This window comes from Haliotis asinina, chromosome 5 (assembly GCF_037392515.1).
Source record: "Haliotis asinina isolate JCU_RB_2024 chromosome 5, JCU_Hal_asi_v2, whole genome shotgun sequence".
Lineage (NCBI taxonomy): Eukaryota > Metazoa > Mollusca > Gastropoda > Lepetellida > Haliotidae > Haliotis > Haliotis asinina.
The window spans coordinates 77,098,321-77,124,873 of record NC_090284.1 but is presented as its reverse complement, the minus strand read 5'-3'; the positions used below and the strand labels follow the sequence as shown (position 1 = coordinate 77,124,873).

General features: G+C 43.1%; 1 protein-coding gene across 1 annotated transcript; it reads right to left on the bottom strand.

The window, feature by feature from the left end:
* Positions 1 to 10,086: 10,086 nt before the first annotated feature.
* LOC137285338 (sodium-coupled monocarboxylate transporter 1-like) lies at positions 10,087 to 25,472 on the bottom strand. The gene is made up of 16 exons (XM_067817703.1): positions 25,050 to 25,472; positions 23,916 to 24,322; positions 23,530 to 23,595; positions 23,146 to 23,197; positions 22,442 to 22,509; positions 21,575 to 21,729; positions 19,321 to 19,461; positions 17,398 to 17,530; positions 16,745 to 16,833; positions 16,018 to 16,133; positions 15,261 to 15,328; positions 14,839 to 14,925; positions 14,444 to 14,676; positions 13,654 to 13,751; positions 13,048 to 13,175; positions 10,087 to 10,452 (listed from the first exon to the last, which is right to left on the bottom strand). The coding sequence occupies exons 2-16, from the start codon at positions 24,282 to 24,284 to the stop codon at positions 10,339 to 10,341; spliced, it is 1,917 nt and encodes a 638-aa protein (XP_067673804.1). The 5' UTR covers positions 24,285 to 24,322; positions 25,050 to 25,472; the 3' UTR covers positions 10,087 to 10,338.
* Between the last annotated feature and the right edge of the window lie 1,081 nt (positions 25,473 to 26,553).

The following is a 26,553-nucleotide window of genomic DNA, read 5'->3' as shown; positions in this document are numbered from 1 at the left end:
CTTCTGTTCGCTGTTCCATTGTGTTCCATTGTGTATTCATATGTAACTATAAAGAAAATGAACCAAATATTCATTGTTGTATTTTAGTCTGCTGATTTACAATGAATGCACAGTGACGTACTGCTGGTATAGTCACAAAGGAATTACTGTCTACAGTGATTAACCCTGTACTATACCCGGTAACTCCACTTATTATGTTTGGTAGAGAGAGTCGGACATTGTTAACTGTATACGTGTTTGTCACACAGTCTCACTCACAGCATTTCTAAGATTTCTATTGTGGAGTTCCATGTACGGTGAAGCAATTAGATCAGGAATGTTGTCAACATAAGGAGATTGAGGTTATTTAGCTAAAGGGTTTCCAGGCAGATTACTCTTGTGAAAACTTGTTATCTTTTAGAATGAAGGGTGCTGAGAGCGTAGCTCAGTGTTCATGGATGTGTTGACATTACTTTCCGTTTCAGCACATGGTTCTGAAGTCTATTCACGAAACGGATTCAGAAATCAATCGATTTCTCAAAACAGTGGATCGATAAACATCAGTAGTCTGACCGTATTATGTTCATAGCCGTGACAAACACACGGTGATTAGTTCCAACAATAGTCTACTGATCATTTAAGTCGGATTTTTCTGTACCTTGTAAGTGATGTATTCGTGCAGTATTCCGCCTGTATCCGTGGCTACTGTAGTCGACATTATCTCCCAACAAAACGTCCAACCAGATGCCAGTGATGGTGACAAAGCAATCATCTGCAACGATTTTGATCAGGCTATGTACACTTCTCTGTGGTCCAGTGTGGTGTATGTGAAGAGGCCGTAAAGCAGTAAAACTGGAAGTAAAGCAGTAACACTGGAAGTAAAGCAGTAAAACTGGAAGTAAAGCACTAAAACTGGAAGGTTTTGCAGTAACTGGTTATATACCATGCTTCCCGAATGGTCTGCCTATCAGTATGACATACGGGAATCGAACCAGACCGAATGGTCTGCCTATCAGTATGACATATGGGAATCGAACCAGACCGAATGGTCTGCCTATCAGTATGACATATGGGAATCGAACCTGACCGTAAGATAATTTACGAAATGTCAGCAGTCAGTAATCGCTGAAAATCCCTTGATATCTGGTGCAGTATTACGATAACCCCTTGGATATTTTTGGTGAGGGTTTCCGAACATCGAAAACCCCTTGATTCCAGAAGCACTGTTACCGAACATCGATAATGTGTTGATTTCTGATGCAGTGTTACCGAACATAGTTAAACCCTTGTGTTTTCTTGGTACATTGTTAACGAACTTCGATAACTTCTTGATTTCTGGCGCAATGTTACCGAACATCGATGATGTCTTGGTTTCTGGTGCAATGTTACCGAACATTGATGATGTCTTGATTCCTGGCGCAATGTTACCGAACATCGATGATGTTTTGAGGCCTGGCGTAATGTTACCGAACATCGATGATGTCTTGAATCTTGGTGCAACGCTATCCGAATATCGCTGATGTTTTGGTCCCTGGTGCAATGTTACCGAACATTGATGATGTCTTGATTCCTGGTGCAAAGTTACCGAACATCGATGATGTCTTGCTTTCTGGTGCAATGTTACCGAACATTGATGATGTCTTGCTTTCTGGTGCAATGTTACCGAACATCGATGATGTCTTGATTTCCAGTGTAGTGTTACAAGCAGTGTCTGACACACAGAGAGTACACACACTCTCGCCTATAGGCGAGGCGTCTAAATCCAATACGAGCAAGTTTGCATTGTGTATTTCGAATATTTGTTAGGGGAGTCGGGTTTCAGTCGGAGGACGGAGAGCTGCCTAGAAATTCGTCTCACTTCAAGGAGAGTCTGCCTGACAGTGGGGTTGTAGATGTTGTTGAAGGATCAGGACTGTCTTATGGATATACAACTTCGTTTATATTGCTTGTAGCGACGTTTCGATACAGATTCTAATGTCGTTGTCATCCAAGTGATACACGTGAAGTAATTTGGGGGTGATATCTATACATGAAGTGTTTGGACAACAGATGAGGAACGAGGCGAAAATGAGTTGTTTATACGATAGATGAGGTATATGTAGGTAGACAGACCACCTCCGATATGTCTTCACTCACCGAGAGGAAAAAGACAAAACACGAAAACTAGATTAGCCTATCCATCAACAGAGATGAAGGATATTTCATCCCCAAGGCGTATCACCACTTGCTCAATTAATTTTCATGTAAATCTGCCCATCTATTGTATTGACTGTACCCTTGTGTCCATCACAACTCCACTGGCGTGTATGGATATACAACACAGACTGGTGTGGGTTGAGTTTGCATTCTTGCATCCTACTGGTCACACCGGTTTGGTTACACGGTTCAGACTGCATCCTGTTGGTCACACTGATATATGGCTTGACCGCACACACTTCAGCCTATTGGTCACACTGATATGGATATACGGTACAGAATGCATCCTATTGGTCACACTGATATTGCTAGACTATACATCCTGTATTCTACCTGTCATAATACCTAGCACATACATTCGCTGTCCCACCGGTATATAACCGGTAGACTACCGGTCATACTGACATGTCTGGACTGTCGGTAATACTGATATAGCTAGACTACTGGTTATACTGATATGGCTAGACTTTCGGTCATACTGATATAGCTAGACTACTGGTTATACTGGTATGGCTAGACTTTCGGTCATGCTGATATTGCTAGACTACTGGTTATACTGGTATGGCTAGACTTCCGGTCATGCTGATATTGCTTAACTTCCGATCATAGTGAAATGACTGGGCTTCCGATCATACTGATATGGCTTGATTGCCGATCATACTGATATTGCTAGGCTACTGGTTATACTGGTATGGCTAGACTACCAGTCATACTGATATGGCTAGACTGCCGGTGCACTGATATTGCTAGACTTCGGGTCATACTCACATTGCGAGACTTCAGGTAATACTGACAAGGCTAGGGTAGCTGTTATACCGATATGGCTAGGCTACCGGCCACACTGATATGGCTAGGCTACCGGCCACACTGATATGGCTAGGCTACCGGCCACACTGATATGGCTAGGCTGCCGGCCACACTGATATGGCTAGGCTACCGGCCACACTGATATGGCTAGGCTACCGGCCACACTGATATGGCTAGGCTACCGGCCACACTGATTTGGCTAGACTTCAGGTCACACTGCTGTGGCTAGACTTCAGGTCACACTGCTTTGGCTAGACTATACTTTCTTTGTCATCTGTCTGTAGTGATTTGAAATTACTATATTATTTGCCGGTTCCTGGATGCCGATAACATTAGGTGATCGTAGCACCAATACTTCAACATAGAAGTACGGCAGCATTAGCGCTGTCTTGTGCAACGGGACCCAGTTCTTTAACGGAACAATGATTGTCCTCATGCCTGTCTGCTCTCCCAAACAGTATCCCTGCATCTACCCCAACTACACAATGCCTGAATCGCTGTTTGAGATGGAGTATGTTCTGAGCTACAGTGTGTTATGTGCAAGGGGCGGGTGGCTACTGGAGCATTACAACAACCTACTGCTGCACAGTATCTGAACAGTACCTGTACAGTATCTGAACAGTATCTGAACAGTACCGACTCAAATCATTCTCTAGTGAAATATACAAGAGCAGACACACGTAAATCTGCCAGCATGGACATGATAACAACATACCCTCCGAGTGTATGTCACGTAAGTTAGCTTAACAAAGGTTTGATGTTCTTAATAAGGAGGGCACTTACAACCTTCTCACTTTCACATTTCAACACTCGTTTTTACACCAGTCACCAGTAACCAGAGCATGACAACTAGGTTCCCTGCATGACGACACAGCAAGTATTCACAATCATGACCAGGGTAATCACATACAGGGATCTGCATAAAGCCATAAGCATACAGGGATCTGCATAAAGCCATATGCATACAGGGATCTGCATAAAGCCATATGCATACAGGGATCTGCATAAAGCCATATGCATACAGGGATCTGCATAAAGCCATATGCATACAGGGATCTGCATAAAGCCATATGCATACAGGGATCTGCATAAAGCCATATGCATACAGGGATCTGCATAAAGCCATATGCATACAGGCTTTTTGATGAACCTTTGCTTAAGCATACCATATCGTTGTCATTTCCGGTAAAAGCCATCGTTAGTTGATTATTTCCAGTAAAGCAGGAAGATATTTCTCCAGTCACAAGAATGTGTAATGTCCAGGGTTTCGCAAGAACAGGATGTTTCACTGTTGCTGACATCACTCACTGACCGCAGCTCGCTAACCGTTGTAGATAGTTTCTATCATTTAACATATTTACAGACAAAATGTGGCAAAATGTACGGACAAATTGTGCCCAGCTCAAGGGACTAGCTGCAAGACTGGTAACCATCACAACATTTGAACCAACCGACAAAGTGAGTTTGTGGCTCTGGAGCTCGTCACGCCTTTTAAACATAGGTGTTTAGGCCCACAGGTGAACGTGTAGTGGTATACAGCAACATCTTCAGGTCAAACTGCCAAACTGAATACACACTATGGCAAATGCTATATAACTGAAAATATGAAGAAAGAACATCCAGCTGTGAAGGTGAAAAATAATTAAGCAATTATTTGTGTCGCAATGTTTGCGTTAGTGTAAATGGACCGCAATTTCTACATTTTAACACATGACACTACGTTATACAACTAAACTGATGGACAAAAGAAACGCTGGCAACATTTTTTCTTATGAAATGAAAACGTAAGACAATATATGTAAGCAATTATGACTGTATATCAAAGAGATGGTAACTGACAACAGGTGTACACGCTCTAACAAAAATATGGTGGATATTTAAGAAATTATAATGAATTTTGTTCAAGCAGTTGGATTGTCCATAAGTCGATCACACCGAAATCACCCAAAATTAAGAAAATGTCATCAGTATGGAGTGTGTCCACCTCTAGCACGAATGCACGCCCTGACACGACGTCTAACAGATGTAACCAGTCTCCTGACAGTTGCTGGGGTGATTTGACGCCACTCCTCTTGCAGGGCTTGCGTTAACGTCTGTCGGTCATGAGGACGTTGTTGACGTTGCTTAAGACGTCTCCCGAGGTGATCCCACAGATGTTCTATCGGATTCAAGTCGGGGGATCTGGCTGGCCAAGGAAGAACCTGGATGTTATTAGCGTTCAGAAAGTCCCTTGTAACACGTGCACTGTGTGGAGTGGCGTTATCCTGTTGAAACAGAGTTCTTGGATTATTCTGTATGAAGGGAAGCACGACTGGTCTCAATACCTGGTTGATATATCCTTGAGCATTTAGATTACCATTAATGACAACCAAATCAGTCTTCCTGTCACCACAAATACCGCCCCATATCATCACACTGTCGCCACCATCGGGTTGCACCTCTTGAACACAACAACGTGACGTCCGTTCCCCTCTACGTCTGTACACGCGCACTCGGCCGTCAGAATTGAAGAGTTTGAATCTGCTTTCATCCGAAAAAACCACTCTGTCCCACTGTCGTCTTTGCCAGAGTTGCACAGTTCGAGCCCACCTCAATCGGTTCCGTCGATGTTGCAGGGTCAAGGTCATTCCTCTGAATGGTCGATAAGCCCTCAGTCCATAATGGCGGAGACGTCGGGCCACGGTCTTCCTGCTGATGGGTTGTTGTAGTGCATCTCTTGCTGATGACGTAACAGTGAGGAATCTGTTACGAAGGTGAAGCAGACGTAAATAGCGGTCTTCATTTTGCGTTGTTACCCGCGGTCTTCCACTCCGCGGTCTGTCTGATGTCTGACCAGTCTGTCTGACACGTTGCACTAGTCTCTCTGTCGTGGTTTTATGACAGCCCATGATTGTCGCAACCCTGGACTGGGTTGCACCCATCTCCAGCATTCCTATCGCTCTCTCGCGCTGTACAGATGTTAAACGTTGCATTCTTGTTCATCAAATCTAAACGGTCGAATGTCAGAGAAGAGTTTTAGTCATTATTTATACCCGATCTTTGCACGAAGTTTTCGTAAAAGCACTTTTGAAATTATATGCAAAAACGCAGATTTCACCCAAAAATCATGCTGCACGTTCATTACATGTTATCAGCCACGAAGGTTGGGTTTGCAAGAATGTTCCTATATTGCTGTAAACAATGTTTTTGAGTTTGAATCAGTTTTGCAACCAGGTTTGTGAAACCAGCGTTTCTTTTGTCCGTCAGTTTAGTTCTCTGAATGTCTTTGCTTTCACTTAAAGTGTCGGGTTGTCGTCCTCGAGATATTACAAAAGAATATGTAATGCTGTTAGGTGCCAGTGTGGGATTTACAGTGCTGAGGAAGAAGCAACTTGTGAGACATTTAGCGCTAACCAGTGCTGTACTCTAAAACTTAAGTAAGTACATCTGTTCTGGGAGATGTCACATTGGATACATCTCGAACTACAATAGGACATATAGCGCTAAGCAGTGCTGTACATGTTTACCGATTACCTAACTATCCTCAGGTTTGGGGTATTTTATTCTTACGGGCAAGTAGACTTCATGAAGAGTGTAGATGGGCACGAAACAAGATTAGTGGAGCTTTCCAGGAACAGAGATTGGACATGATTGATATTAAACTTAAGAAATTGCATAACGCTGAATTTAACTTTTGTCTTTGTAAATATGTTTGACTTGGACTTCATTTTGCCCTAAGGAGTGGTGACGGGCATAGAAATCTCTCGATGGAACATCTGAAAATAAAAGCGATATAACAGGCAAGTATTTGCATCACATAAATAAAATTCGAACAAATATGAGGTTTGAACTCGTGGCCCCTAATGATGCATGTACTTATCCTAACAGAAGTAATCCAGACAGGCGTGTCGTTTCCCTTTTCACATTTTATGGAAGTCTGCTGCTTCATCATTCTGCCTTTGAAAGTAACACGACTAGGTGTTTCATACTCTATGGAGCCTGTGAGTCAGTACACGTGGTTATCAGAAGGCTATATGCCAAGAAGCGACCTCTGAAGATTTTGTGAAAACAAGTAATGCCTACATATGCAAGACTAAAAGATTGGAATTCCGGTTTTCATTTTTGATGTTTTATCAATATTAAATATTTCTTAATGAAAAGAATAATATTTTTATGCATTGGACTTTTCATTTTTTCACACAAACGATTCATAAAGACCAAAGTGCCGCACGACTATGCAGCTATGGACAACTGATGGCAGGAACCATTGGGCACCGAACCAGTGCAGTCAGGGAGTACAAGCGTGTTAACGAGCAACAACAGAAGATGGTGAGCAGCGAGGGTGCCGTCCATGAAGGCTCTGCGAGGGTGCCGTCCATGGAAGCTGTGCGAGGGTGCCGTCCACAACAACCACATGAGGACGCTGGGTCTTTGGAATGTACGTTCAATGTCAAAGTTGCACAAATGTAATCCCCGAAATAACAGCTAGGTTCCGCAATAACTGTAATTCCTCTTTGACAGGCAGACGAACAGAAGAAAGTAGTCCACATAGTGTAACGAAATTTGAGTTAGTTATACTACACCCGAGAACACTACAGTCGTAGTGTAAGTATCCGACGAGTGTGTACATTACACAGTTCTCACTCGTCTTATATTCTATTCACAGATTAAGGTATAGTGATATAGTGAAGCGGGATTAATATAAATAACAGTTCGCTTTAGTGAAGCCCCTTCATGCCTTCCACCTACAAGACAGTTCATATACAAATAGGGTTCCGACTGTACGTTATGCAAGCTGTAAAGTGTTTAGCTTTGCAATCAGAGCGTAACCTAACCAATCGACCCCAAGAATACATTCACTTGTCTGGTCTGGGAGAAGATTTTCGCATCAAAGCTCATGGGAGTTGAGACTGATAATACCAAGAACCGTTTGAGTTTGACATCCAACGAATGATAAATGGATATTGGCGCTGTAAAACTGTTAGTACTGTATTAAAACTTAAAACGTACATCTGTTCTGGGAGATGTCACATTGGATACATCTCGAACAACAATAGGTCATGCATTGCGCACAGATACAGGAAGGCGTTCAGGTAGCCACACCCTTGTGTTCACAGCGACACGCAGATGTTATGACAACTGCTGGCTTATTGATGCATCTGTCACGTGACGTAGGTGCTCATGCAGATATATTGTTGGAACTTTTAATTACGTATGATGTAAAACACACTTTTATTTGGAACATTTGCTGTTTCCAGAAATTCTACCACATGACTAGCAGAGCAAATTGAATGTACGTGAATACCTGTCATATGGATAGTGAGCAGGAGGCTTCATACAGCTTTTGGTGTTAAACCTGGGTACATTTGTAGTGTACATCAAGTCGCCAATTCTAAAGCTAGGTATATTTATGCTGTACATGAAATCATGTTATGTAAAGCATAGGTAAGGCAGCCAACCTTCAAAGTACCATCTTAAGACAGGCCAACCTTCAAAGTACCATCTTAAGACAGGCCACCCTTCAAAGTACCGTCTTAATACAAGTCACCCATCAAAGTACCATCTTAAGACAGGCCACCCATCAATTTACCATCTTAAGACAGGCCACCCATCAATTTACCATCTTAAGATAGGCCACCCATCAAAGTACCATCTTAAGATAGGCCACCCATCAAAGTACCATCTTAATACAAGTCACCCATCAAAGTACCATCTTAAGACAGGCCACCCATCAAAGTACCATCTTAAGACAGGCCACCCATCAAAGTACCATCTTAAGATAGGCCACCCATCAAAGTACCATCTTAAGATAGGCCACCCATCAAAGTACCATCTCAAGACAGGCCACCCATCAAAGTACCATCTCAAGACAGGTCACCCATCACTGTAACATTTTTTTAAGACAGGCCGCCCGTCAGGTCCTGTCATCGACTCACTGTCCCATTGCATAGCCATGTGATTTGAATTCTAACATTCCTAAAACTCACGACTACATTCCATTGCTACAGCGTCGTCTTCCCGAACGAAATCAGACATTAAAATGTTTGTTGGTCATAAACCACTCATTGCTCGAGACAAATATATTGTGGATGAATATTGCGAACGTAATCACTGGATAAAGGCGTACAACATATGAACTACATGTTTAACTCGGGTCAGTTATTACTCAGCTGATCACATTCCGGGGAAACTTCTGCTGAAACCTCCACTAAAAAGTCAGTGTTCAAAACAGTAATATAGGATTCACTGCTTTATGAGCACTAGCGGCGTGAAAGATGATATATGTGTGTTCAGTGTTTACTTGAAGCTGATACCCGCTCAAGCTGTTAGCCTCCACCTACTTACAGCCTGTGGTGGCTTGGGGGAATTCTTCCCGTGTTATGGAGCGGAACCTGGGTAAGTGGTGAACCTAATCTCACAGAGCCGGTAGTGATATCCAGACCAGAGGGCGTGACCTCAGCACGCCACAGGTGGTATTTAAGCGGTGGCTGAGGAGGCGTGAAGGGTCCGAGGCCTGTGAACAACAGGACTGGTTTACGCTTCATGCAGAGGTACATGTCCACCTGCAGGACGTCAGACCAGGGATCCTGAGGTGAAGCCTCACTCAGGTCATAGTCGGAATGTTGTATCTCTCCTTGTTGCTGAGAAAAGATTGCGATGGGAGAAAAACGTTTTTCCTACAATTGTTCTTTTCGTATTTTTCAAAGATTCTTCATTTAGCAATACGTTTCAGGTAAACCATTGATAACCATAAAAACATGGGTCGAAAAGGGATTCCAGGACACCCGGGTCCCAACTCACTAACACTGCTTGTAAGAGGCAAGTGACTTGGATCGGGCGGTCCGACACTGCCAAATATTGCATGTCGTTGTTGAGTCGTTGCAGTCACCGGTTTGCTCAAACAGGACATGGTTACTTAAGAGACACCGTGTTCAGGTTTCCAATTTAGCATGTGCCCTTAAACCCAGCGTCACTTCAGCCCGTCCCATACGATAAGCGAGTAATTGGTGACAGAAGCAAACATACATGATTTTACACGCGCTTAGGACAATTCTGACCATCTGAGATGTACTGAATTAACCTGACGCAGTTACAACTACTAAATTAATCCATTCCACAAAACTACACAATGTGAATTTGTTTATTATACACAGTATTGTACACGAAGCGCCGGAGAATGGTGTATAAACCAGTCACAGAACAGCCCGGTGAACACTACACTGTACAGTGTCACTGTGTTACAACAGCTGTACACTGTTCTGGTGACGTGATGACGTGAAAGCACGACACCGTAGAGGCAAGGCATCTTGTGGCAGGAAACTCGACGTGACGCTGATGATCGAGGGTAGCACACAACTGCCGGACACTTGCTGCTTTCTAGGCGTGGCGCAGGGTTGAGCATTGTTCCGCTGTCTGTTCATCAACTAGCGTCAAATCTGGCTTACATGTTGGCGACTCGTCTTGAGACAAAACTGATGGTAGACTGTAGCTCTGCAATACATGTGAGGGTGTATGTCCTCAAATCGCCAACCAAAGTGCGGCAACTGAAACTGGTTATGGTTATATGACAATGTGTGATGTACCGTGTTGGCTGCCCGCTGTGCACAAATGCACATACACCAATCAAGACGGTCAGCCTTATGTTTTTAATAAGTGTTGATCACAAAAGGATTTGTCTATCTTTTGGCAGTCGTATAATCATCAAGGCCACTTGACAGGGATGAATTCTAAAGGCAAAAAATATTTGTTGGTCGCCATAGGACTGTAAAAAATGCTTTTTAAACCAATGTGATAATGGCGGGAATTATATACCAACGTGATAATGGCGGGTACTATACCAATGTGATTATGACGGGTACTAAACCGAAGTGATAATGGCGTTTACTATACCAATGTGATAATGACTGATACTATACCAGTGTGATAATGACGGGTACTATACCAATGTGATAATGACGGGAGGTATACCAGTGTGATAATGGAGGGTACCAGAGACCATGTAATAGTCTAATTTGATAATTTGATATGATCATGGCTGGTACTAAACCAATGTGATAATGGAGGATACTATACCAGTGTAATAATGAAAGGTACTAAACCAATGTGATAATGGCGGGTACTATCCCAATGTGATAATGACGTGTACTAAGCCAATGCGATAATGACGGGTACTAAACCAATGTGATAATGGCGTTTACTATTCCAATGTGATAATGACGTTTACTATAGCAATGTGATCATGGCGGGTACTAAACCAATGTGATAATGACGGGTACTAAACCAATGTGACAATGACGTTTTTTATACCAATGTGTTAATGACGGGTACTAAACCAATGTGATAATGAATAGTACTAAACCAGTGTGATGAGGGCCTGTACTATCCCAATGTGATAATGACGTGCACTAAGCCAATGCCATAATGATGGGTACTAAACCAATGTGATAATGACGGGTACTATCCCAATGTGATAATGGCGTTTACTATAGCAATGTGATAATGACGTTTACTATAGCAATGTGATAATGACGTTTACTATAGCAATGTGATAACGACGGGTACTAAACCAATGTGATAATGACGGGTACTAAACCAATGACATAATGGCCTGTACTATCCCAAAGTGATAATGGCGTTCACTATAGCAATGTGATAATGACAGGTACAAAACCAATGTGATAACGACGGGTACTAAACCAATGTGATAATGACGTTTACTATACCAATGTGATAACGACGGGTACTAAACCAATGTGATAATGACGGGTACTAAACCAATGTGATAATGACGTTTACAATATCAATGTGATAACGACGGGTACTAAACCAATGTGATAATGACGTTTACTATACCAATGTGATAACGACGGGTACTAAACCAATGTGATAATGACGGGTACTAAACCAATGTGATAATGACGTTTACAATATCAATGTGATAACGACGGGTACTAAACCAATGTGATAATGACGGGTACTAAACCAATGACATAATGGTCTGTACTATCCCAATGTGATAATGGCGTTCACTATAGCAATGTGATAATGACGGGTACTAAACCAATGTGATAATGACGCTAACTATACCAATGTGATAATAACGTTTACCATGTCAATGCGATAATGACGTTCACTATACCAATGTGATAATGGTGTTTACTATAGCAATTTGATAATGGTGTTTACTATACCTATGTGATAATGACGTGTACTAAACCAAAGTGATAATGACGGGTACAAACCAATGTGATAATAGCGTTTACCATACCAATGTGATAATGGCGTTTGTTATATCAGTTTGATAACAGCGTTTACTGTACCAGCGTGATGATGACTGGTACTAAATTAATGTGATAATTACGGGCACTAAACCAATGTGATAATGACGGGTACTAAACCAATGTGATAATGACGCTAACTATACCAATGTGATAATAACGTTTACCATGTCAATGCGATAATGACGTTCACTATACCAATGTGATAATGGTGTTTACTATAGCAATTTGATAATGGTGTTTACTATACCTATGTGATAATGACGTGTACTAAACCAAAGTGATAATGACGGGTACAAACCAATGTGATAATAGCGTTTACCATACCAATGTGATAATGGCGTTTGTTATATCAGTTTGATAACAGCGTTTACTGTACCAGCGTGATGATGACTGGTACTAAATTAATGTGATAATTACGGGCACTAAACCAATGTGATCATGGCGGGTACTAAACCAATTTGATAATGTCGTTTACTATACCAACGTGATGATGTCGTTTACTATACCAACGTGATGATGTCGTTTACTATACCAACGTGATGATGTCGTTTACTATACCTACGTGATGATGTCGTGTGCTATACCAATGTGAAAATGGTTGTTACTAAAACACTATGTTAACGGCGGGTACTACTACTGGAAGTGATGTCCATGAACGCCTGCTGTCATCAACTAGTGCTCCATTCACACTATATTACAGTTACGTTGCCCTTATACCTTCTATATCTTCTGTGGATAGTCAATGTGGTATTCTTCTGCAAAGGCGTGTTATATTTACCTAATGCTTTAATTAGCCGTGGTTTACCTGTTTATCCAGACCGTGGTCCACGCCGCATCGGAGGGGTTTGAGAAGCATGTCGGGCAGGAAGGGGAACAAGCGGTCAAACAAGGGACTGATGAGGCGGGGATCAAGGGTGGACGGCTTGTGTGGTCCTGATCAAACCATCAACAAACATTATTATGATGAGATATATACCTCGTATAAGCATTGGTACCTGCTCTTACATATCTATCCACTACAACAATAACCACATTAAGGTTGGCAGTGTTAGACCACTTCAGTCACCTACCCTTTCTCTACTATTCTCACTCATTCACTATAAGTCATGGTGTTGGGGTAGCCTTGTGGTTAAAGCGTCCGCTCGTCACGCTGAAGACCCGGGTTCGATTCCCCACATGGATACAATGTGTGAAGCTAGTTTCTTGTGTCCGCCGTCGTGATATTACAGGAACATTGCTGAAAGCGGTGTAAAAACATACTCACTCACTACAAGTCAAACTGTCTCACTCACTCACCACAAGTCAAGCATGTTGTCTCAAATAACCATTACAGATAACAACCAGTCTGGCAAGCTCGCTCAATCACACTAGTGACGTCTTTCACTCTGTGACTACACGTCAACTGTCTGACCTGTGAGTAGGCTGCTGACAAGGCCGACCAGGACTAGGACTGCCATGGCTGTGGGAGTGTAGTACATGTAGGACAGCGAGTACAGTGGGAGGAAGACGCTGAAATCAGTACCAAGGACGCCGATCATAAACCTTCCTCTAGACAACGGGGATTACATAGTACAGATTGTTTTGAGTAGTTTATGGGATGTACGAGAGAGGAGGATGGACGTCCTTGCGAGAGTAAATCGAAAATGTCGTTATCTCATATTACAATACTAATCTCTCCTGACTTCTGTCTATTGATCTAGCAGTGCTCCATCTGACATCTGTCGACTGATCCAACAGTGCTCCATTTTGTTTCTCCAAGTCTTGGTGGTATCCGTCTACTGATCTAGCAGCTCTCCATTCTGCATCTCCAAGCCTTTGCTGACGTCTGTCTGCTGATCCAGCAGTGCTCCAGTCTGCTTCTCCCAGCTTTGGTGACATCTCTCGGCTGACTGATCCAACAGTGCACCAGTCCTGCACTTTTCCTAGCCTTTGTGGTGTCTGTCTGCTGATTTAGCACTTCTCCGGTACGCTTCTCCAAACCTTTGGTGACATCTGTCTACTGATCTAGCAGTGCTCCAGTCTGCTTCTCCCAGCCTTGGTGACATCTTCATTTTGGTATCAGTAAGGAGCTCAAAGTCTCCTCGTTCTTGGTACAAACTCACATTATACAGGAGGCCGCCAACTTATCGATTTACCCTCGCAGTGTGGACGTGTACAGGAAATATGCACATATACATGCTACATACATGACGATATCAAACCTTGAGCTGGTGTCAGTGGCCATTGCAACTGTTGTCGCGTTCGAGTCTAAGATTATTGTGGGTGTAGTCGCAAGCATAGTATTATTATCCAGTGGTGTTTCCATAGTAACGTTCCAATTGCACCCATGAGTGAAGACGGGCGAGCGAACGCTGCTACCTGCCCTGTGCACAAACGCTCCGACCCCGATCCACATCATGAAAGCTACAGATGTTATGCTGCCGACAATAGCGCCCTGGACAAAGAAATTATGAAATTATAAACGTAGCCTCTCCACACCGAAAGAACTATTTCAGAAAGTCGAGTCTGCACACGCACACGCACACGCACACGCACACGCACACGCACACGCACACGCACATTCACATGCACACGCAATCGCTGGGATACGACTTACTTTGGAGTTTGCCCATGGGAAGAACATACCGAGGACAAAGATGCCGAAGATCGGGCCGTTGAGGAGAGATGTAGCTGCTGCAGCGGCCTGGTCAATGGAACCAGACACTTGGTTACATGCATCTGGTTACATTTATCACGTAATAATGACGATTCAGTATATAATTCTATAATGTGTCAAATCTGCATTCGCCATGTAAACACTTATGGCTAAACTTTAATCTCTTTCTTTAATGTCGCTCTGGTTTCATCATCTCTCGCTGGGTAGTGTACAACCCGCGTTGTCCGTGACGCTCCAGAAGGTCCCCAGCAGCAACATGTTCTGTCACCTGGCTACCAGTCAATATTCCAACAACCCTCAGTTCACCCAGAGAAGTGGGACACATTGTTAATTTGATTAATCATTAAACCGTTATGTCCTACCTGAAACAGTGTGCCCATCCGTGACACAAGGAAGGAGAGAAGCATGATGGTGGCACCGCTCAACGCCACTGGAAGATCAGATGGTTGGAGCGTTAAAAGCTCATTATATCACACTATGATGCATGCATGTCAGAACGTCAAATAGTAAGAGTACTTTGAAATGTCAATTTAGTTTCAGCGTAACACTGGTTGGTCTGTTGGTGAGTAATGGATATATTTTAGCTTTAAAACATTTGTTGATGACGAATGAACAATCAAAGCCATGGTGCTGGTGTTTCAGGTAAGGGCTAGAGATATCACCAGCTTGAAACATATCGTTTTGGAAGATGTCGAATATGTGCAAGGTTTCAACAATTCCCATACATGGTTAATTCATCCCTTTCGTTTATGTGATACAACAAACAGTTTTACCCTGAATAAAATCTGTTCTGTATCGCTCACGCATATCTCATGATGCTATACCAGCTATGGAGCAGCTACACATCATTATCAATAGAAACTTAGTGATCAGAAATGAATGTCAGAAAGTGAAAGTCAATTCTTATATTTTGTTAAATCGCTCTCCTTTCCTCTAGGACAGAAAGAGCATTGTACAGCACGCAGACACCTACACCATGGCCCTCCACCTCACTACGTGTCATGAGCAACTGCATGGCCACAATGCCTGAGGGAAACTCCTTGTGTTGCTTGATATGATCATCAGTCAGATCCCGGTGTATGTGCCCATAATTCCCAGTGGCTTGACAGACATACTAACCAGTAACCTTTGACATGATGGCAGAGGCCCTGTCAGAGATACTGCTACAGCACCAGGGCTTGATGAGGTCGCTAGGGACAACGGCGCTGATAGCGTTCAGTCCCGAGGAGATCGAGCTTCAAGGACAAGCAGAGACATGTGTGTAATATTGTTACTCTATACATAGTTCCTGTTTCATGGAAGAGGAGGTACAGTTATCATTACATCTGAAATTGGTTGAATGTTTCGAAAACGGTTTCAGGAGACTCAGACGCAGAATGTCTTCACACTAACATGCACATTCTGGGATACACACATTCAATCAAACCCCCACACAAGCCACATGACAGATATATACCTAGGAATGCCACTGAGAAGCGCGACAGAAATACCCGAGACTGCCGTAAAGGACACACGACAGACATACCTGAGAGTGCCACTGAAGACAGACGACAGACATACCTCTTACTACCACAGACGACAGAGATACCTGAAACTGCCACAAAGGAGGACGACAGACATACCTGAGACTGACACAGAGGACAGACAACAGACAGACCTGAGACTGCCACATACGACAGATATACCTGAGACTGACACAGAGGACAGACAACAGACAGACCTGAGACTGCCACATACGACAGACATACCTGAGACTGACACAGAGGACAGACAACAGACATACCTGAGACTGCCACATACGACAGACATACCTGAGACTGACACAGAGGACAGACAACAGACATACCTGAGACTGCCACTGAGGAGTGATGACACGAACATGCCGGGAACGCCTGGGTAGACGCCGAGTATGTCCATGACGAGGAGTGGCAGGGTCTGAACAACACAAACAGCAACATGACAAGTCAAGACAGTCCCTGACATCAGCATTGCCACACTTCGCTACGTGGGAATTGAGAGTGGCATCTGACAGTGGCAACTGACAGCCATCCGACCCATCACTGTCTGCTGATGATGTCCACTATCTGCACCCGCCCAGCCCTGACCATTACTTCGTTATTTCACGGTCCCCTGCCACTTCACCTTGACATTATCTCTCCATAACCCTGTGCAGTCCCCAGCCCCTCCCTCGACTCCCCCCCCCCCTTGTGAATGTGCACAAGCAATGGTGATTTCGAAGATTTTTATCTCCGATTTCCAATGTAAATCACAGGCGACATAGGCTGCAATCCTTCCCGCCAGTCAATACAACAATTCAATGCACAATAACTGACGCTTGAATATTCTGTGGCATGTATTCTATGGGAGCATATCCATACGGCTTTATCTGCGTGTGGAGAGCATAATGAAATACTTGTTCACGCCAGGCGCTATATTGTGCCAAACAATACATTTTGTACATCACTATGGATCATGAGTGGTTTTCTTTGTTGCTGAGACCTGATCGGTCCTGGAAATGAGGTTGTTGAAGTCGACGGGGTGGCAGTCGGAGTAGAAGGCGTACATCACGATGCCGATCATGCAGCACATGCTGATGACGATGATGAGGAAGATGGTGTTGAGTACCAATGCACTGTGCAAAGAATGCAAAAGTCTATTTAAGTACATGTAGTATGGTGGAGAAAAAAAGAACAATTTGAAACATTCGAATATTCTTGGTAAGTTTACTCAAATATGTCTTCTCATAGTATGAGAGCTCTGCACCTGTAGTATGTCCATATTACAACTGGTCCCTGGCAAATTGTTCTTTCACATGGCAAAGACAAGTGTTCTCCATCGACGGTGGTCTTGGCCGACATAAATTCCTCAGTTAACACGCCATGCAAAACACCCTCACTTAGCTAGAGTCTAACCGAAAAGGTCTTGTTAAGACAATAATGCACTATGGCTCGGCGAGAGATGCGAGCCACTGAAGCGTGATCCATTGTTTTTGGGCTATAGTCTATATCTACATGCGACACGATTGAAGATGTGTGTGCGTTGCTTTGTAACATTAAAATTCGGTTTAAACATATTTATTTCTGATTTATTGTTCACAAACTGCATCGGCAAACAAGCAAGAAGCTTATATTAGTGCCTAGAGTACATTATGTCATAAATAATACGCAGGATACAACATACATGAATATACATGTACATATCCACAACACGCAGTGATTATACAGGTTCTTCGAGTAAAGAATTCCAAAGTTCAGTAGTACTGGATAAACTGACCTTTCTTGATAATCAGTACTTGTAACTCCTTCAGCAATTTATCTTTGGTGAAACTTTATCAAGTACAGAATACGCCTATGCTTCCCAATTTGTGTCTTTTTGAAACCAGAGGCCTAAATGTTTGTGTTCGGAATAAAATCTATTTTAGCATTAATGATCTTGAACTAATTAAATCATGTTACTAATATAATTAATTGAACATTTCCTGAAACCTTCCATGTGAGTTCAAATAATGCTATGTCATTGTCTCTCACTTTGATGCAAATGTGACTAGTGCCACCAATTGAGCATTTCCTCAAAATCCTCCCCAGAGACTCAAATAATACCACACCAATTTACATGTATCTCACTCAGTGCAATACTTTTAATTACCAGCTGTCCATCAGAGGTCTGCTGCTAACTGCAGGCTTTAAAGTCTTCAGGCCCAGAATGAAATCTGCAGGTCCATTGGGTTAAAGTCAAACCAATCAAAACAAAGTAGACAGCACTGTACACAGCTTCAAACTGATTCTACAAAACCAAGACTGTGGCACACAGAGGAGTTACTATTTGTTAGACATCCCCATCACAAAGCGCTGAAGTACCAGGAAGTGAAACTGTAGGTTATCGTAACATGATGTATCGGGATGATGCCCGAACGTGGACAAAGACAAAAGTGGAAACATTCCAGTTGAAAAATAATAAACAAATATCTTACCGAAGGCCCTAAGGGCCTGCACATATCTGAAACTGCCAGCCCGAAAGAACCGGCGCTGAGCCTCCGGGCCGGCGGTTACTTCGAACACTGCTGATCTCACTTTAAAGAAAATTTAACTAATCTCACTGATGATTCGGTTGATACGGACTATGGCTCATCTGGACTCATTGTTGTGAAAACACTAACCCCATGCAGCAAAATCCCTCTCTGGCTGTGTGAGTAACCCGTTTATCAGTATCAGGCTAAGTGAGAAGAGGACACCATTCAAACACGCTTTCCGTCAAGCCAGCTCCCAGTTCGCTATTAGATATCCGTATTAAAATGACTTCCAGATCTTGTTGATGAAGCCTTACTACTTCGGAGTGGACAACTACGGGTACCTCTGCACCGCAGCAGTGCCAAATGGCCAAAGGTCACCACGTGCATGTGTAGACAGAGCTTGCAGCACTTACACCTGTGCCTTGGCAATGGTCCTGCAGGATAGGGCTCGCTGCACCTGGGCTTGGTTAACTCCGTACAGCGACATCCACATGCACCCACCGCCAACTACCAGGGACCAGAAGGAGTGGCGGGTAGTTGGGTCAGTGTCGAAACTGAGGAATAGAATGTAGCTTTGAGAATGATGACGAGCACGGACATACTAGCATATACATAGCGACAGCTGTGAACAACAGCATGCAGTGACGGAGCTTGGCTATGGATCGAGAGCGCCATAGCTTTGACGGATACACTGAAACACAGAGTGTAAGCTATTCAGGGACAGGGTATAAGCTATTCATGGACAGGGTGTAAGCTATTCAGACACAGGGTATTAGCTATTCAGACACAGGGTATAAACCACTGTAGCACGACATTGTGAGATACTCGATTCTGATTGGTTGACTGCTGCACGTGACCGTCCTTAAACCTAAAGGACCGCTAATTACACGTCGACCGCTTCACCTGCGTATGAATACATAGCACTCGCTGACCTTTTTGTTTGTAAACAAACATGTCGTTTGAATTAGACATAGGTGATTTTCACCTTGGTTCCTTCTACGAGATATTCGGAGAAGAGTAATTTGATCTAAAATCGGAATGGTTCGATGACGACCTACTGGAATCAAGCGCTACAAATGAAATTCTTCAACAACAGAATTTCGGCACACATTGAGTGTCACTGACTTAACGCTAGATTCCACATAGAGCGGTGCCGGGTATTACATAACTGCTAACATCACATCACGCCTAAGTTAGTAATTCCGATGTTTCATCACTCGTAACACAAATAAATACACAAAACGAACCTCACAATATCTATATATGCGGGGATGGAATTTTGTTCACTGACGGTCGCTTGTTCGATAATACCCGACACCGCTCTACAAAACAGTCGTACAAGACTTTACTGCATACGGTTGCCACTCCAAAACAAAGCACAAAACAGTATGAATTAAAATGAAAATGAAATTTATTATTATAAACAAATCTCTGTTAAATGTGCTCTTAGTAAGCAGTACATAAACCATTGTGTTCGGTCCACCACTGTAACACTCTTATCACATGCAGGTGTTGAGGCTAGAGAAATTGTCAAAATAACAGGTCACAAAAACCATCAAAGTTTATCATCCTACAACACCGATTCATCGGCAGCACAAAAACGCCATTGGCATTACTCAGCCATCCTTCACACCGGCAATGAAAACACTCGGCCTTTATCCCTAACCTGATGCCTTTGGTCCCCGCTGCATCGTCAGTTGTTGCACCACCCACATCTACTATAAACGTGTCCAATATTAAAACTGGCATGTCTGGTCTATTCCAAATTGGCAACAGTAGCGTGGAGTTTAATAATTACTTCCGTGAGTAAGTTTGAAAGTTTGAAGCGACAACACTTTACAGTCGTCCTTCTTGTAGGTCATGGGCGAGTCTATAGTAATGTACTCTAGGGGTGAGGTGATTTGTCGGTTGCATATAATTGTATAAAATTGTTTAGGGGTTCTTCACTATGTAACTGACAGCATTGTATCCATATGTAAGAGACACAAACAAGTTGTTTGAGCATCCAAAATAAAGTTCTTGTACTTTGCAAATGTTTTGTCTAAATCATTGCACATCCTGTTCTTGAGCTGGACGATTGAACATCGATTCCTGGACAAACGCCCCATCACAACTCTGTGCTCATGCGCGCGAAAGTGTCCGGATTTCAAACGCGTGTCAGTCGTGCTAGAATGGAGATAAAGGCATTCTGTTTTCATTTTTGCGGTCCTTTATCTGGTGATTTAAGACCGGTAAATGAACCATAAAGGACCGCAAAAATGAAAACAGAGTGCCTTTATCTCCTAATTTAGTCACAGGATGTAAACTATTCAGACACAGAGTATAAACCATTTAGTCACAGGTTTTAAGGTAATCAGTCACAGGGTGTAAGTTCTTCAGACACAGGATATAAACCATTTAGTCATAGGTTTTAAGCTAATCAGTCACAGGGTGTAAACCATTCACATATGGGGTTAAAACCATTCAGATACAGGTTATAAGCTATTTAGACACAGGTTATAAACTATTCAGACACAGGTTATAAGCTATTCAGGCACTGAGTATGAACCATTCACATATGTGGTATAAACTATCCGGACAATGGTTATAGGCTGTTCAGACACAGAGTATGAAACATTCACATATTGGGTATAAACTATCCAGACATATACAAGGAGACGTATGTACTCATGGAACACAATCCTGGAGCGTCGGTAAGCCATCATCCAGGCCTTGTCAAAGCCACCCATGACGATGGAGCCCCTGATGAGGATGGAGACGAGGCCTGTGAGAATGATGAACGCCTGGAACGTGTCCGTCCATACCACCGCCTTCATTCCGCCCTACAACAATACTCCTAATTAGAACTTGGCATCAACTTACTTTTTTCTCACAACACTTTAAATCATTACATCTGACTTTAGCCAAAATCATGTCATTCTCTCCTTAAATGACGGGTAAGTGAAACTGAAGTGTTGATTGCTTGAATCTGTATCATATACTCATGGAATAAAGTAAATGTTTATTTGATCATTTGACGGCTGCACATGAGGCCGAGTGATCTCACACCTCTGTCGCAGACCTGTCAGATCGCAGTGACAGTGACAAGTTGTGTCTGACCATGAGATGTGATACCTCCCAATACCATAATGATTCAACCAGCATACTGTCGAAAGTGAACAACGCACGCGCCAGAATACCGTTCACTTCGCCGTCTGAACACCGTTGCCGTGCCATTTGAGCTGTCTAGATGAAATCTCGAATCCTAGTCTACTCTTTTCTGTTACTATACATCAGACGATGGGTGTCTTTGTAACAGTGGACTGATTCCCCTTGGTAAACTCCTCCGTTGGAATAGTCTACCGTAGTTATTGCTTCCAATCGGAAGGTCTGCTTGACGTATTCTGTCCTCGATCCCGGAATCATTCACAGTGAAAGAACATATTCGTGAGTACAAGACGATGACAACATACGGGTGCTATGATGAAATATTTTAGACTCTGCTCAGAACACATGGTGAAAATGTAGCGGAAGAAGGCAATGGGGAATTCTCACCAGTGCTGTGTACATGGTCGCAACGATCCCCACGGACAGCACACACCCCCACAGGCTGAGTCCAGTTGCTGCAACATAACACAGGTAGTGTAACATAAGATACACACCCCACAGGCTTAGCTCAGTTGCTGCAGCATAACACAGGTAGTGTAACATAAGATACACACCCCACAGGCTTAGCTCAGTTGCTGCAACATAACACAGGTAGTGTAACATAAGATACACACCCCACAGGCTTAGCTCAGTTGCTGCAACATAACACAGGTAGTGTAACATAAAATACACACCCCACAGGCTTAGCTCAGTTGCTGCAACATAACACAGGTAGTGTAACATAAGATACACACCCCACAGGCTTAGCTCAGTTGCTGCAACATAACACAGGTAGTGTAACATAAGATACACACCCCACAGGCTTAGCTCAGTTGCTGCAACATAACACAGGTAGTGTAACATAAGATACACACCCCACAGGCTTAGCTCAGTTGCCGCAACATAACACAGGTAGTGTAACATAAGATACACACCCCACAGGCTTAGCTCAGTTGCCGCAACATAACACAGGTAGTGTAACATAAGATACAGATCCCACAGGCTGAGCTCAGTTGCTGCAACATAACACAGGTAAGGTAACATAACATGCAGATTTAGTATAGGATGTGTATTTACAGGATGTTATTGTTGAAGTAACAGAAGCGACTTACCCGCACTGAGCGCAAGGCAAGGAGCGTACAGAACGAAGGACATATACAGCATCTGCAACAACATGCATTGTCATGGGGATGTCGCTGATTACAGAGTACATTCCGGTCTAACAAGCATCATGCATACATCAGGATATGCTAAACCATTTACCGATACTAGATGCAGCAATTCTACATTCTATGCTCCAGTATACCAACATGACTAGTGAGTCAACTAACTCCTCATGTTTCATTATAATACAAGTACACAAAGACAGCTGCACTTGTTGACTAACAGAGTCTGATACAGAATACCTCATATGGAATGCATTAAATAGAATACCTCATGTAGAGCACATCATGTAGAATACCTCCATGTAGAATACATTAAGTTGAAATACCTACTATTTGAATAACGAACAACAGGGAGACGATCAATCGCACTCTTTTGTCAAAGCGCATCTCTAAGTACTGCAATTGAAAACATAATCTGCATTACATGCATTAAATACAAACGATGCACAATGAAGTATTTAGGAAAGTAGTACAAAGGTACAGAGTTCACGGTCACTAGGAGAAAGAACATCGTGACAGTATGAATGGCCTGCTCTCCTACGAAGCACATGCCTGTATGCAATTGTTCTCAATAATACATTCATACGTTGGTATAAAATTACTCTTCAGTTGAAAGACTGGTCTTTGATTTCTCTTTTAACGAAATGTACATGTGTCAGAAATTATCTTAGAGATAATATGAAGTAGGATAGAGCACCCATGCTATAATGTCTTGCCTCAAACACGCTGGTGGTTCCGAGTCTGTAGAAGAATGGGATGAATATCCGGGCCGCTCCCAGCGTGGCGACCACAACTCCCAGGCAGATCCACCAAAACATGGAATTGTATGCATACACCTCAGCTGGAGTCCCCAAAATAGTCAACGCTGACAGAAACGTCACCAGCAGCGACATAGCGATGGGGAAGACGTTCATCTTCCGTCCTCCCAACAAGAACTCGCTAGTTGATAGATTGTTACGATCTTTGATAGCGTAATACAGGCCTATGCCGGCGGATACGGACAGTGTTGCTGCAAGAACGACGTAGTCGGCCACGTGGAATGTGTTGATGTGGCCCGTATGGATGCTGTAGCCGTCCCCGCTCATGGTGTCCGCCTATCTGACGTGACTGCTGGACGCTGCTCCTGACCGACAGACGATAGTAGTTAACGCTGTGTTAGTTTCATGCGAGAACTGTGCCACTGATAACATTGTTTAATATCGGGAAATGTTAACCTTGCAAAAATGAATATATTTCCTGTATTGGAAGTAATTTACCATGGCTTATCTGAGGACGATACGGCTATCATACATTGAATTAAACATACCACTCACTGTATACGAGGCTGACAACATCTGCCCCTCACGCTGCTCAGTTGGGGATGCTCAGGTTTGCAGAGATATACCTTACAAAAATGTTAGTAGCCTTTTCACCTTTTCAGTTAGACATTTTGAGGAGGGGTGCTATGGATGCTTTTTTCTTATTTTGAGAGAGAGAGTGAGACAGAGAGAGGGAGGGAGAGACGGAGAGAGGGAGTTGCGTTTCACGCCGCTATGAGTAGCATTTGGAGTTCCAGGGGTCTGTCATGGGTCTTGTGATGGTTAACATTGCCACATACAACAAGCAAACTCGGATTCGATTCCAACGACACAGGGTTCTATCATACTCAAAGAAGGTAGTTCTGCATTGCGAACTCTACCGCCCTTAACTCTTGATCTTGTGAAAAAAAGCATAACGTTGGGCACACGCAGACACAGACACTACATACAATCACGGGTGCCAACGATTACAAGTTCTCGAAGATGGCTTACTTACAAATAGATACCTCGGGTTATGCAGAAATTACATACTTGTTACAGTGATATACCTACCGCTCTTTCTGCCGTGATAACAAATATCGTCAAATACTTCGACCTCTCTGTTCACTCCAGTACCAGAGGTGACCAGGAACAGAGTAATGTCCGTTTTGTAGGAGCTGCCGTCAGTCTGGGTTGGTGTGAGTTAAGAAGGAAGTAAATAACGAGGAAATGGGATCAACATGGAACAGATTCTCTATTCAAGTGGAGACTGTACAGCAATGGAACCCCGGCAGTGAGGCTGGTATTCTAATAGAGGAACACATGAAACCTTCTCAAATATTCTGTTTCATTCACTGTGGATCACCACTCATCGGACAATGGCCAGTGTCCGTGGACAAAGCGACGTATTTAATGTAGAGATTGTGGAGAGAACTGTTGTTTCGGGTTGTGCAACACGTCTGGAAACAACAATATATACAGCTCATAATATACAATACCTATACACTAGATTTAGCCGAGGCTTCTCATCACATTCCCGTGTCAAGAGTGATCCGATTGTTTGGACAAGTTAGCTGACTGTTGCCTGCCGTGAACAGTGGTATGTGTAACAATCTGATGATTACGAAACTCTGCTCACCAACGCTGGGGCAGCCGCTCTGGACTGGGTTACACTTTGCTGGGATTGTGTACACAGCAGATTTAAGATGTACGAAACACTGTAAGCAAACTGAAACGGCTGACTGATGGAACAGCCCTTGACAAGCCAGAGGTTGAACATCCCATTTGTCAGATATGCCATTTATTATACAAATCACTCAGGCGTGACTGTGATTTTAAGCAAGCTTTACCCACTGGCATAATAAACCTATACCATAGACTACCGAGATGTTTTTGTTAGTGGCCAGTGGTATATTTTCACATTATATTTTGTTACCTTTTGTACAGAAATATCCCCAAGCGAACTGAAATCGACATTCTGATGATTTCGACGGTTACATTGCTAACACTATATCGGGGAGTGCGTGCGACATTCTGATGATTTCGACGGTTACATTGCTAACACTATATCGGGGAAGTACGTGCGACATTCTGATGATTTCGACGGTTACATTGCTAACACTATATCGGGGAGTGCGTGCGACATTCTGATGATTTCGACGGTTACATTGCTAACACTATATCGGGGAGTGCGTGCGACATTCTGATGATTTCGACGGTTACATTGCTAACACTATATCGGGGAGTGCGTGCGACATTCTGATGATTTCCACGGTTACATTGCTAACACTATATCGGGGAGTGCGTGCGACATTCTGATGATTTCGACGGTTACATTGCTAACACTATATCGGGGAGTGCGTGCGACATTCTGATGATTTCGACGGTTACATTGCTAACACTCTATCAGGGAGTGCGTGCGACATTCTGATGATTTCGACGGTTACATTGCTAACACTATATCGGGGAGTGCGTGCGACATTCTGATGATTTCGACGGTTACATTGCTAACACTATATCGGGGAGTGCATGCGACATTCTGATGATTTCGACGGTTACATTGCTAACACTATATCGG